The sequence below is a fragment of the Belonocnema kinseyi genome, chromosome 6, assembly GCF_010883055.1.
Source record: "Belonocnema kinseyi isolate 2016_QV_RU_SX_M_011 chromosome 6, B_treatae_v1, whole genome shotgun sequence".
In the NCBI taxonomy this organism is placed as follows: domain Eukaryota; kingdom Metazoa; phylum Arthropoda; class Insecta; order Hymenoptera; family Cynipidae; genus Belonocnema; species Belonocnema kinseyi.
Window position 1 is genome coordinate 115,795,323 of NC_046662.1, and position 13,933 is coordinate 115,809,255.

General features: G+C 29.5%; 1 protein-coding gene across 1 annotated transcript; it reads right to left on the bottom strand.

The window, feature by feature from the left end:
- Positions 1-3,821: 3,821 nt before the first annotated feature.
- LOC117175575 (trichohyalin-like) lies at positions 3,822-4,511 on the bottom strand. Its single transcript, XM_033365282.1, has one exon. It carries the CDS (start codon positions 4,509-4,511, stop codon positions 3,822-3,824), a length of 690 nt encoding a protein of 229 aa, XP_033221173.1.
- Between the last annotated feature and the right edge of the window lie 9,422 nt (positions 4,512-13,933).

The window sequence follows — 13,933 nt, forward strand, 5'->3', positions numbered from 1 at the left end:
AATATTTTGCGCTTTTACGGGGCGACGAGTGAATTGTGTTCAACGCTTATTTGCTTCATAAAAAAGGTATGTTATGAATAGACAGGATTTTTTTCGAATAAAGTGAATAAAATATAACATGCAAAAATTTTTAATTGACATTACCTACAATTGCTTCCAGCGATTTGGGTAAAAAGGTGAATCCAACCATAACTTCGAAATAATGACAGATCGGCCCAGCATTTTTATTATACTTTCGATTGATTATTCTTTACCAAAGAAATATATTGTGATTTTGCATGTTTATTACTGACAGTGTCGGCAGTAATAATTCAAACAATAATTACTTAATGATAATTTAACAATCATTACTTATTAATAACTATAATATGTAACACATTATTTTTGAAATTAATCATTGATTGCCATTGTTTTTTTTCACAGATCGATCATAGATAAATTCACATCAGGAAATGCAGATGGATTTGGTGCATTTTAGCTGGTTCATTTCAATGAACATTATTGTAAAACTATATCTCTAGACCGAATCCCAAGCTTGAGGATTGATCAGCCTAAACTTTAACTTGCCTGAATTTTTATCAATAAAATATTTAGGGATTTTGTTGTATTTTAGAAATGTTTTCTCTGTACCGCATCCTAAAATGTTGTTTGATCAAACATTAAAATAAATTAGAGACTCGTTGGTAACAGGATTGTTTAAAAAATTTATCTAGACAAGATAATTTAGCCCAGATTTGTTATTCCATTTTTTAAAAGAAATTATTCTATTTTCGAAATCACTATCTCTGCATCTGATTTCCAAACTGGCATTTGATCAGCCTTTAAAATTCATTCTAATTCATTTTTATGATATAGGTGTATCAAAAAGATATCTCGAGGTAATTTAACTTGCCTTAATTGTAATTAATAAGATATGTAGGGATTTTTTTGTATTTTAGAAAATGTTATCTCTGGACCGCATCCTAAATTTGGTTTGATTAGTTTTTAAAATAAATTAGAGACTCGTTAGTGATAGAATTCTTTAAAAACTATATCTAGACAAGATAATTTAGCCCAGAATTGTTATTTCATTTTTTTAGAAATTATTCTATTTTCGAAATCGCTATCTCTGGGCTTGATTTCCAAACTGGAATTTGATCAGCCTTTAAAATTCATTCTAATTCATTTTTATGATATAGGTGTATCAAAAAGATGTCTCGAGGAAATTTAACTTGCCTGAATTTTAATTAATAAAGTTTTTTGGGAATTTTTTTTATTTTAGTGGATGTTTTCTCTGGACCGCATTTAAAAATTTTGTTTGATTAAGTATTAAAACAAATTAGAGACTCGTTAATAATAGGAGTGTAGCAAAAATGAATGCAGAAGCGAGATTTTGGGCCAGAATTTTTATTTTAATGTTTTCAGAAATTTTTCTATAATTATCTATTTTATCAGGTCTAAATGTTAAATTCATACATTACTGGTGCCTTATTAGAAAATAAAAATCTTTTAGTGTAATTCAAATCTACTCGGCCGAAAATAGTATAGTAGTATGTCTAGTATGTCTATATAAACAACCTCAAGATATCTTCTTGATATACCTGTGTCATCAGAATGACTCAGAATTAATTTTAGGCTGATCAATCCCGAGTCTTGGGATAAGGTCTAGACATAACGGTTTTCCAATAATGTTCATTGAAATGAACCCGCTGAAATGCACCAAATCCATCTACATTTCCTGATGTGAAACTATCTATGATCGATCTGTGAAAAAAAACAATGGAAATCAGTTATTAATATTAGAAATAATGTGTTACTTATTAAAGTACTTAATAAGTCATGATTGTTAAATTATTATTAAGTAATTATTGTTTAAATTATTGCTGCGAACACTGTCAGTAATAAACATACAAATCACAACACATTTCTTTGGTAAAGAATAATGAATCGAAAGTATAATAAACATGCCGGGCCGATCTGTCATTATTTCGAGGTTATGGTCGGATTCACCTTTTAACCCAAATGGCTGTAAGTAATTGTAGATAATGTCAATTAAAATTTTTTGCATGTAATATTTTAGTCACTTTATTCAAAACAAATCCTGTCTATTCATAACATACCTTTTTTTTATTTATTTATTTTATTTATTTTTATTTATTATTATAAATTTATAGTATTTGTCACTCAGCAGCCATTCCATAATGTTATTGGCACAGAAGAAAATTGACGTTTACTTCTCAGTCCACAAGTCTCACTTCATTATTAATGAAACACTTTTATTATTTGTAATTACTATATAACACAACCTATATTTTTGGACATTTGTATCCATTTGAAGTTTCGAAGGCAACCATGGAAATTATGATAAACTTGATCCGAAGACGATCAAGTGCGCCATGTATGTAAGCCCCAGCGTGTCCACCCTGTATATCTAAATATATAAATACAAATTCTTTCTCTCTCTTTACTTAATCTTAGCAAGGTTACTCAATTTAAAAAAATTAAAATCAATCTTTATATACTTTGATATTGTGAACAAAATTAATCAGCTGGTAATAAATTAAACATTTCATAACATAAAAAGCCTCGGACAATTATTTTCTTTCAAACAACAAACTATTTGCACGTTGTATATTTTTTACATTCTAATTAGAGAAGATATTACATTTGTGTACATTTCGATACAATTTATCCTAATGACTTTTTTCATAAAATCAAAAATTACCAGAGTTATCGCATTTACAAAATTCCAAAAAACACACGAAAATGAACATTTGAAGATTATCATAAAAACTTTTTGAATTTTCTTGAAAAATCAAAAATACAAATTTTGACAACATACAAAATAATATAATTATTATTGACCACTTTTTAATAGGATGCTTAGTTTTGGCTTTAATCATGAAAACCATCATTAACAGTAGAAAAGAATCTGTCTGCTGCGTGGGCACATTCTCATCACATTTTTGTATTTTAATTACTTTTTTGTCTCGTGTGAGGGATTTCAAAAGATTTAATTTTTTAAGTTATAATGTTATTTTTTTTACCATTAAAACCAAAAACAGAAATATTCGATAATTATTCATGGCAAATAAATCATTTTTACTTATTCATAGTACTTGCAAAGAAAAATGGTCATTTTCGATAGCCTTACAAAGAATATCATAACAACGTTTTGAAATTTTTTCGAAAAATTGAAAATTCAAACTTTGACCGCACAAAAAATAACCAAAACTAAAAAATTGTATTTTCTGGTCAAACTATGCGAAATGGCGGAAAAAATGATAAGACAAACATTTTTCACCCAAAAAAAATATCTACAATTTTGTTATTATTCACTTTTTACAGGACACGTAGTTTTTGATTTATTTATAAAGAACATTGAAAATACAAAAATTAAATTTTTCGACACATGACACAAGATACGAAAAAGTAAATAGATAACATTTTTTCACCGAAAGTAGAGCATGATAAGGACCCCTGATATCATACCACCCATTTCTCTCCCTTTCACGTGCTCCTTTCTTGCTGCTTACATCTTCTACTCATATGCTTTCGGTGATATTCTATTTCTACTCTTTCTCATCCACCCACGTCTCACTCATCATTATCACATCCCATTTCTACACTTCTCCCCAAAATCCTTTGTCCTTGTTTTTTTAGTCCTGACACATTCCAGGCTGCTATTTGCACGTCGCTCTCTTTGTACTTATCTCCTTTATTCCTCTTATTCAGATCCTCTTGTCGGTTTAAAACACCCTGAGACTCTTGCATTCCCCTTTTCATGTTCTTTGTCCCATTCATTCACTATCCGTTTCCTACCTTCCCTTAGTTCTTCTACTTTATCGTTCAATTCTTACCCTATTACCATTACACTTCTCAGCCCATGTCTTTCGCTCGATTAGCAACTTTCTTCTCTTTTTCCGCCACATCAGATCTTCTTCGATTCTTTCATTTCGTCTTTTCAACAACTTCTTTTTCTCTATAACTTCATTTTTGTCCTGCTCACTCCCCAAGTTCACTAAAAACATAGATTCTCTGCCCTCTTTATTCCCTCCTAATCTTCGTATCTCTATCAGTCTGAATTGCGCGCCGATGTCTCTCATCACCTTCATAATCTCTTCCTCTGCCCTTTCACTGTCCACTTTAAAACCCTTCACTATTATGTTCTTTTTCCTTTTCGCTCTCTCTTCCCCTTCCATTCTCCTTTCAGCCTCAATCAGTCTCAAGCGCCACCTTTCATTCTGCTCACGCTTGACCACCTCACACTCTCTCACTTCTTCCATACTGCCTTTCTCTCCCATCTTAGACTTATTGCTTAGTTCTATTTTGCTCTCTCTCTCTCTCTCTTCTAACAGTTTCATGTCCCTTTTCCTAACCTCCTCATTCTCTCTCTCTCTCTGCCTATTTTCTATACATTCCAATTCATTCCACACCTTTTCTTTCTCTCCATTCCATAATTGATCCCATTCTGCCCACTTTTGACTCACTTTTCTTAACTCGTCCTTTACCTCTTCCCCTTGCTTCTTCATATCAGTCAGTCATCCCTATTTCTCTTCGGCGTTCTTTTTTTTTCTCTCAATCTTTTTAAGTCACTGCCCCTTTCCCCCTCTTCGCCCACCTGCTCTCTTTTCCTTTTATCATCTCCCGTTTTTTCCCGTTCTCTATTTGCGCTCTCGATGCTAATCGCGCTCGCCGACTCTCTCCACCTGTACAACAAATCCCGCGACCCCGCGCTTCCCTATTTCGATCCAAGTCTTTCCAAGCTAGTGGGCCTTTAGCACCTATACCGCCTTCCTCGTCTCGATTCTGCCGTTGGTACGGCAAGCAAAGCCGTAGTGAACATTTCATCTGCACTTCTTTCACTGCTTGCCTTGTCTACTCCGCGACTTTCTCTCTCTTTGCTATCGCTATCCCAATTTGTTTCACTCTTCTCACTTTAGTCTCTCTGCCTCCTTCCGAAATCACGTTGTAGACTGCGTATAACCGACATGACTCTACCCTGTTAACTTACCTTTAGACTCACCTTCTCCTCCCCTGTCACTTTCTATCCTCCCCAGAATTTTAAAAACTTTTTCCAATAACTCGCCCACCTACACTGATTTGTTTTTGACAATTTATGTCCATTTAAGTCCGCCTCCCTTCTTACCCTTCGAACTCCTACTTACTGCCAAGAAACCCGGTATTGAACCCGAGCGAACCTAACCTCAAAATCAAGTTTCGAGATGTTTTGTATTTTCCGTTTAAATTTTCACTTTTTATCATTCCCTTCATTCACACTTGCACTTTCACCCCATCGCCCTTAGTCACCACACCCTCAACGTACTCACTCAACTTTTCACTTCTACTCAGCCAAAAAATGATCGCACTCGAAAAACACCGTGTATCCTCTAATGGTACGGAAAACGAAAGCCCAAATTTTACTTTATATTTTTATGAAAATCGTAATTAATAATAACCTTCTAAACTAATTTCAAAAATTTTTAAACATATGCAGACATAATTTTGTATATTGTATTCAGAGACTCATTCGACAACATCATAAACATTTGGAAAATGATATAACTGAAATGTAGGTATTTTAAATATAAATAAACTTTAAATATACAAAATATAGCAAATATTCAATGACACAATCTTCAAGCTTATTCCCAATTTATGTACTTAATTTAAAAAAAAAATGTAATATTTATGTAAATTAATATTGTGAAAAAAATGAATCAGCTAATACATAATTAATCTGTTCATAACACTAAAAACATTAAACTATCAATTTCCTTCAAACATTGAAATAACTTTTAATCTACATCTTTTCACCATTTTTAAATTTTATTGGTAAAAATTTCATTTATTGGTGACTTTTAGTATTTATTTAAGGAAGAAAATTAAACCAGATTTACACATAGTTTTTGAATTAATTGAAAATATAATTTTCAAAACAGCAGCAACATTCCGAAAATATTGTTAAATTTTCTCTTGTATTTAGTTCAGTCAGCTGATTAAACTGGTGGGAGATACAAGTTAAAATTTAAAGATTCAGACTCTGGACACTTTCGTCTGCAGACTTCAAAGCCGCTACACTGATTTTTCAGGCTCTATACAATGTAGGTCAATCTACTTTACCTCCAAGAGAAGTAAAACAATCGTCGTATCATAACATCATACCAACGACATCAAACTGAGAAGCACTCAACCAGAAATTATAATAACCTCTATATTGTCTTTAAGGCCAATCAACATTATAGTTCATTAATTTATTCACTTATCTGCATACTTCTACTGTTATTGACTGCAGGAAAAACCATCATCAGATAAGCAAGATCTCGCTTGTACCATAACTAATCCAACAAGGTGCAAAACCATGCAGGTATTGCAATATTTTATATAGGATAGGATTGTTCATTATTTTCATTTATTATATGAAAGATAAATATCTTGGATTATATCACTGTATATTGTCTTTTTTGTTAAATATGCAGAATTAAAAGTCAAATTTTATTTTAATGATAGACAATTATTTGAAATGTAAAAAAGTTAATTAACCAGCAAATAGATGTATTAAATTATTCATAAATACGAGGTGTGTTCGAAAAATAAGGTGACTTTATGGTTTTCTCAAAAAATATTCATTTATTTCTCAATATTTATGTTGTCCCCTCAAAGAAACCCCCCTCAGATATAATACACTTGCGCCAATGCTTTTTCCAATCATCGAAGCACTTCTGATAATCATTTTGTGATATAGCCTTGAGTTCTTTCAGCGATGCAGTCTTTATCTCCTCAATCGTTGAAAATCGATGTCCTTTCATGGGTCCCTTCAGTTTTGGGAAAAGAAAAAAGTCACTGGGGGCCAAATCCGGTGAATATGGAGGCTGAGGCATGACTATGGTGCTGTTTTTGGTCGGATCTTTTGATCAAAATTAAGCAGTTTTGGAAAAAATTTCGCTGACACATCTCATACCCAAAACGTCCTAAAAGATAGCATGGCATGAGCCAACCGATATGCCAGCATCTTCAGCAACTTCCCTGATGGTAATTCAGTGATTTTTCAACACCATTTCTTCCACTGCTTGAACGTTTTCATCTGTTGTTGACGTGCTGGGACGTCCAGGGCGAGGTTCGTCTTCGACATCCTCTCCGCCTTCTTGGAACAGCTTGTACCACTTATACACATTTTTCTTACTCAGAGTAGACTCACCGTATGCAACTGTCAACATTTCAAGAGTTTTAGGGCACTGGATTCCATTTTTCACAAAAAATTTAATGCAAACTCTTTGTTCCATTTTTTGCGAAAGAAGAAAATCGCCGAGCACACCAAATCCTTCTAACCCTTTACGCCTCTGCCAGAAAAACAACACGAGCTATATAGTCAAAACTGTGAACATATGATCGTGACGAGTGTACCAACACAACAAAACAAAAAATTAAAAACTTGAATGTACGTGGCCCGCGAAAATTGAAAAGTCACTTTACTTTTTGAACACACCTCGTATACTCATCTCTGACTTAGTCAAGAATTGAGTCAATAATTATATAACAGAAAAATAATAAGTTTAATTTTATGAAACAATGTAATTTATAATTATAGAAAGAAAATATAGTTTATATTTTATTTATATATAATTTTTTTTAAATATATACATACAATTGAACATATTTATGCATATTATCTGAGATTAATAGGTAGAATGGGGGTCAAAGGACCCGTGCCTTTGAGAAAAAGAGCCCCGAAAATGCATTGTTTTGAATTTGCCCGGTCACCAGGCGGCCCAGTTCGCCCCTATGTATTAATGATTTAATTCACAAAATAAGGTATGAAAAGAAGAAGATGTATGTGTTCGTTTTTTACATTCTCATCATTTATGATTGAGAAAGTATTAGAATTGTCGGAAATTTGACATCTCACTTTTTCAACGGATCTCCACGTTTCGAGACCCCTGAATCCGAAAATAAGGTTTTCACGATGGTGTCTGTCTGTCCGTCCGTCCGTAAACACGATAACTCTCGAAAAAATGAACGAATCAAATTCATCTTGGGCACACTTTTTTTAGGTCCTAAAAGAAAGGACGAGTTCGTGAACCTGCCATTTTTGATAAAAATTCTAAAAGTGAACGTATTTTGAAAATTTTAAAGACCCCTTTTTTCCGAATTTTAAAATTGTATGTACGGATATTAATAGTATTAAAAAGAACAAACAATTTATCCTTGTGACTTTTTTCGATAGAAAGAAAATTCTCAGAGTTATAGCGTTTTCAAAATTTTTTCAATCAACTGAAAATCAAAATTTAAAGTTGAAAAACGCACGATATGTAAAAAAGTCATAAAAAAACATTCATTTTTGAAAGCTCTGAAAGATTATCATAACAAATTTTTGGATTTTCTTCAAAAATCGAAAATTCAAATTTTGATTCCACAAAAAATAATGGGAAATAAAAAATTCCATTTTGTGGACAAACCATTTGGATACGATAAAATATCAATTAACAAAAATGGTTATCCCAAAAAATATATACAGTTTCGCTAAGAATCACCTCTTGATAGGATGCCTACTTTTTGTTTTATTCGTGAAAAATAACGTTGAAAAAAATAAAATAAAAAAAATGTGTGGAAAAGCGACGAAAGTTACGAGAAAAATGTGTGAATTAAGTGATTTCATTTCATGATCAAATTTTGTTCGAAATGTTTCTAAACATTATTGATGAAAGAGAAAATTTTAATTGCAAATGTTTTTTTAATATTAGGAAATAACTTTGTTCTTACAATTTTGCTGTTGCAGTATAAAATTTGCAAACTTGTTTACACTGTGAAAGAGATAAGAAAAATGAAATACATAATGGACAAAAAACTTAGAATATCTTAATTTACGATTAAAGCTTCCGTACCGATAATAAGATTTCTGAGAGCAGTTTAAAGAATTGAGATTTGATTTTCAAACACACGAAACAGAATCTAGAAGAATTTAGGACAATTAAATGATTTTTCAGGAAAACTGAATGATTTGAAAAGATATTTAGAAGGTTTAGAAGTTTTGAAAATATCTTTTAAGCTGACTGATTTTTTCTAATATTTTATAAATCCTGCCAAATAAAAAAAAACATAAAAATGGTCTGCATTTTTTTCGGCATGTGTGAAAACTTCAAAAATCTTTTTGAAAATTTCTCCGAAATATTACGAAAATTATATTTATATAACTTTAAAAAGAAACTGATAAGCCGTGATTCCTTCTTGTCCAATTTCGGAATGTGGTTTTACCTTTATAAAAAAAACAAATAGTCTTTCCAAACTTGTATTTTGCATTAAAAATTATTGTAATTGCCAAAAAATCATCATTTTTTGACTGTAAACCTTTTTCATAGTTTGCTGAAGTTAATAACCCCGATTTTTAAAGACTTTTTTTCTATTTTTAAAGGTTGAAGCTAATAACTCAGTTATTAGTACATACACTAAATTAGGTAATGTGAAAAGTGTTAAAAGAAAATTTGACACTTTTTAATTTGATTTATTTTTATTTTAATCAATTTACTTATTCAATTAAACTTTAAATAAATACTACTTAATAACGCAATATAAGGTAAACTGACTATTACTGTTACAGTTAGGAAAAGCTAACCCACATAAACACAATCTTAAAGTGGGGAATTAGAATTTTTGTATAAAAACTGTTATAAGAAGTGGCTAAGGCATTATTTGATCGATTAGAAGAAAAAATACATTAGTAATTTTATAGTACATTGATACCCAGTGGGCACAAAATTTGGCGACGTCTTTACGATATCGTTACGACATCTATACGACAACTTTACGACATCATATGTCCATTTCGTTAAGTCGTCTTTATGATGTTGCAAATATGTCGTTTGATCTGACGATGCCTTTACGATCTCGTAAAGACATTGTAATGACATGGACATAGGATGTCGTAGAGTTGTCGTAAAGATGTCGTAACGATGCCGTGAAGACGACCCCAAATTTTGTGCCCACTGAGTATAAATGGATCTTTTTAAAGCTAGTCAGATCGCTCATTAGTTGGGCATGAATTTTGAAGCATATCCTTAAGTGGGACACCAAAGAAGCCAATACTGGGATAAGGAAAATCCAATGTGGTTTATTAAAATAAAATGGCACAATTGACTTATAATTTATTACAGACTACATGAAAAAGCAAGAATGGATCGTGATTATCTTTTAATTATTTATTCTTAAAAAACCTCTTTAGAGTAGTTTATTGAAACCTCTAATTCCAACCTCAAATTTTGCCAACTGCTTAAGTAAGTAATTTAATAATAACTCATACATTAAATGTTTTAATAAAATTAGTAACTGTGCATAAAAATTTAATATTATAGACTAATATTACCGATTTATTTGCGAATTAATCTTTTTTGGTAGAAAATTAGTCTTTTTTATTTAAGAATTCAAGAATTTGTTAGAAAATTGAAGCATTAGGTTAACCAAAAAAGTTAGATTTTGATTTAACGAATATAATAGTTGATATTTTAACCAAAAAGGATTTTAATTACGGATTGAAAGCAGACGAATTAATTTAAAAAAAAACGAATTTCCAAGTAAACTGCTGAAGAATCAACCTAAACAGGTTAATTTACAACCACAGTTGCATTTTTGCTCGAAAATGATGAAATTCATTATTTAAAAAGTACGTTTTCGAACCCAAAAGACGAATTTTCAAGAAAATAGTTCAACAGAAAAGTTAATTTACTTAATTTATCTTAAAAAGTAAATCAATAATATTAATCTTATTAATATTTCATATAAATCTATAACATTTAATTTCAATGCACACTTACTAATTTTTGTTGAAAGATTGAATATTACTTACCTAAGCAGTTGGGAGCTTTAAGGTTAGAATTGGATGTTTCAATAAACTACTTTGAACAAACTTTTTGAAATAAATAATCAATTAAGCGACAAGGTTGCGTCTTATATACAATATTTTTAATATATCCCTAAAATAATACTGCGACATTTAATTAAAAACACGGCGAAAGTGACCGTCTCAGTAATGGAAACGAAATTTCGCAATTCACGTTCAAGTGTCCAAAACTGAAACAGTCAGCGATAGCTCGTCCCGGTTCAGGCAACTTCGCCAAAAATTTGTTCAAATGCGGGACATTAAAATATTCATAAGTTATCGAATAAAATCGCTAATAAAGTTAAGAATTTTATTCTTAAACTTATTACAAATGTGCAAAGCATTACTTTTTCTTTTAGTGTAGGAAATTATAATAATACAATGCTGTAAAAGTTATGCGGATGGTTTTAAAATATAAAAAAACTGCGAATTTTGTAGCAGTTCATTCTCACATTTTAAGGAATATTTTTAATTATTCTTTACTGAATGAGTAACTTGTCAGGACAAAAACAAATAGTGGTAACAAATTTAAAAGAACTTCAAAAATAATAGAACATTTTTACTTCTATAATTTATGTTGGAGTATGAAAGCTACTCGACGATATTTATTATTGTCCCAGTATTGGAAATAGTTTTTACGTTGTCCCAGTAATGGTCGGTTTACTTAATAAGTGTTTAAGAAAGCAGTTTCAAAAAGCTGCCCATCTATTTATATTGCATTTGTTTTACGAGAAAAATACATTTCTCGGAAACTCTCCGCCGGTTTTACGAACTAAAGGTGGCCAGAATCTGCAAGAATCGAAGATTCCCCTCCGCCCGAACAATATAATTTCAACAAATTGGACGAATTCATAACAAAATCACACTTTGACTTTTCATGTTCTCAAGGTAATACTGTCTCTAAATTTGTTCTCGTATTTAAGAAATTCTCTGGCAATTTCAGACTTTAGAGTGGAGTTTAAAGTAAAATTGCTAAAAAGTGTTTTTAAGTGCAAATCACTTAGCTCTTTAAGTTCCGTGTGATCTATTATAACTATTTTGAATAAAAAAAAATTGATTTAAAATTCTTCCATGAATGTTAAAAAATGGTAAAATCTTAGAAAATGTAATCATTTTCCAACATTTTTTAATCCGTTTTATTTCTAAATCATTCTGCAATCTTTTTAGAAGTTCTGAACCTCCTGAGTATATTTTACAATAATTAAATTAAAATATTAGAGATATCTTTTAAACAATTTTTAATCTTTTGAAATATTCACTAAAAATATATTTTCCCAAATAAAAAAAAAACATTTAAATTTTTCATTTATTTAGAATTTTGTAGAAACTTTTGAACCATTGCATGATCTTTTAACATTAGTAAAAATTTTCCAAATTTTTTTTTTTTCATCTTTAAAATTTTCAGATTATATTTTAACAAAATTTTAAAAACTCTTAAGCCATCTGATTATCTTTTAAAATGATCTACATTTTTCTTATACATTTTTTATTTAGAAAACTGTAAAGATGTGTCCCTTAAATATTTCAGATTTTTCTTTTTACATTTCTTTAATCTTTTAAAATATTCTCTACAAAATAATTTTTCCAAATGTAAAATAATTTCAAAATTTTAAATCCATTCAATTTTTAAATTATTCTTCAATTTTTTCAAAACTGGTAACCGATCTGATCATCTTTTTATTTTAAAATGAGTTTCCTTAAAATACTTCATATGTTTATTTAAAAAATGTTGAAATCTTTTGAATTATTCTCCAAAAATTAATGTTTCTGCAGAAAAAAAACATATTGCATTTTCTCTCCGTTAAGTTTTTAAATTATTTATTTTCAAAACTGATTAACCATGTTTTTATCTTTTCAAATGTATCAAATTTTTGAAACATTTCCTTTCAAATTTTTCAGACATTTCGTTTCAAAATTTTGAAACTTTCAAGAAGTTTCCTTAAAATATTTCCGATGTTTCTTTTAGAATTTTCAAAACATTTTCAAATAGTCTCCAAGAGGTAATGTTTCTAAATGAATAAACATTTTACATTTTTCATACGTTTAATTTTTAAATTATTTGTTTTCAAAACTCATGAACCATGTATTAAGTTTGTAAATTTTTTCAAATTTTTGAAACTTTTTTTTAATTTTGAAAACTTTCAAGAAGATGTCTTAAAACATTTTCCTTAAAATACTTAAGATTTTTCTTTTAAAATTTTCCTAATCCTTAACTAATCTTTCCAAATTTAGGTTATTTTTAATGTTTAGGCAATTTAATTTTTAAATCATTGTTAAATCATCTCATACCTTTTAAAGCTTATGATTAATTTTTGAAATTAGTTTCTTGAAATATATTTTTTTTTAAATATAGAATAATTTAAAATTTGGAAACTTACTGAATTTAGTAATTATTGTAAATCTCGTATTTCTAAACTTTTAAACCATCTGAATATATTTAAAAATGAGTCGATTTGTTCCTATATTTTTTCTAAATTTTAAAGAACGAAGAAGTTTCCTTAAAATATTTCGAATTATTAATTTTAAAAAATGTAATCTTTAGAAATATTTTCTAAGAATTAATTTCTAAAAATATAAAATCATTTTAATATTTTCAAATCTTTCCATTTTTAAATGATTTAAAATGATTTTTTAAACTTTTCAACCATATGATTATGTTTTAAAATGAGTCTAATTTTTCTTACATTTTTTTAAATTTTGAAAAATTTCAAGTTCTTTCCTTAAAATGGATCAGATTTTTCATTAAATATGTTTTTAAACTTTTAAAATATACGCCAAGAGTTAATTTTTCCAAATATGAAATTATTTAAAAACTTCCAAACCATTTAATTATTTAATTATTATAAATTATTTTTAAAACTTTTCAACCTTCCGATTACATTTTAAAATGAGTCGAATTATTCCTATTTCTTTTTTTAATTTTTGAAATTTTTCTTAAAGTTTCCTTAAAATATTTCAGATTTCATATTTCAACCTTTTTTCATCCTATAATAAAAAGGAGGTTGCAATTATATCTCGAAATCTGAAGCCATATTATCTCTTCACCTATTGGTTGGATTTAAAGACGATGCCTATTCTTTAGAA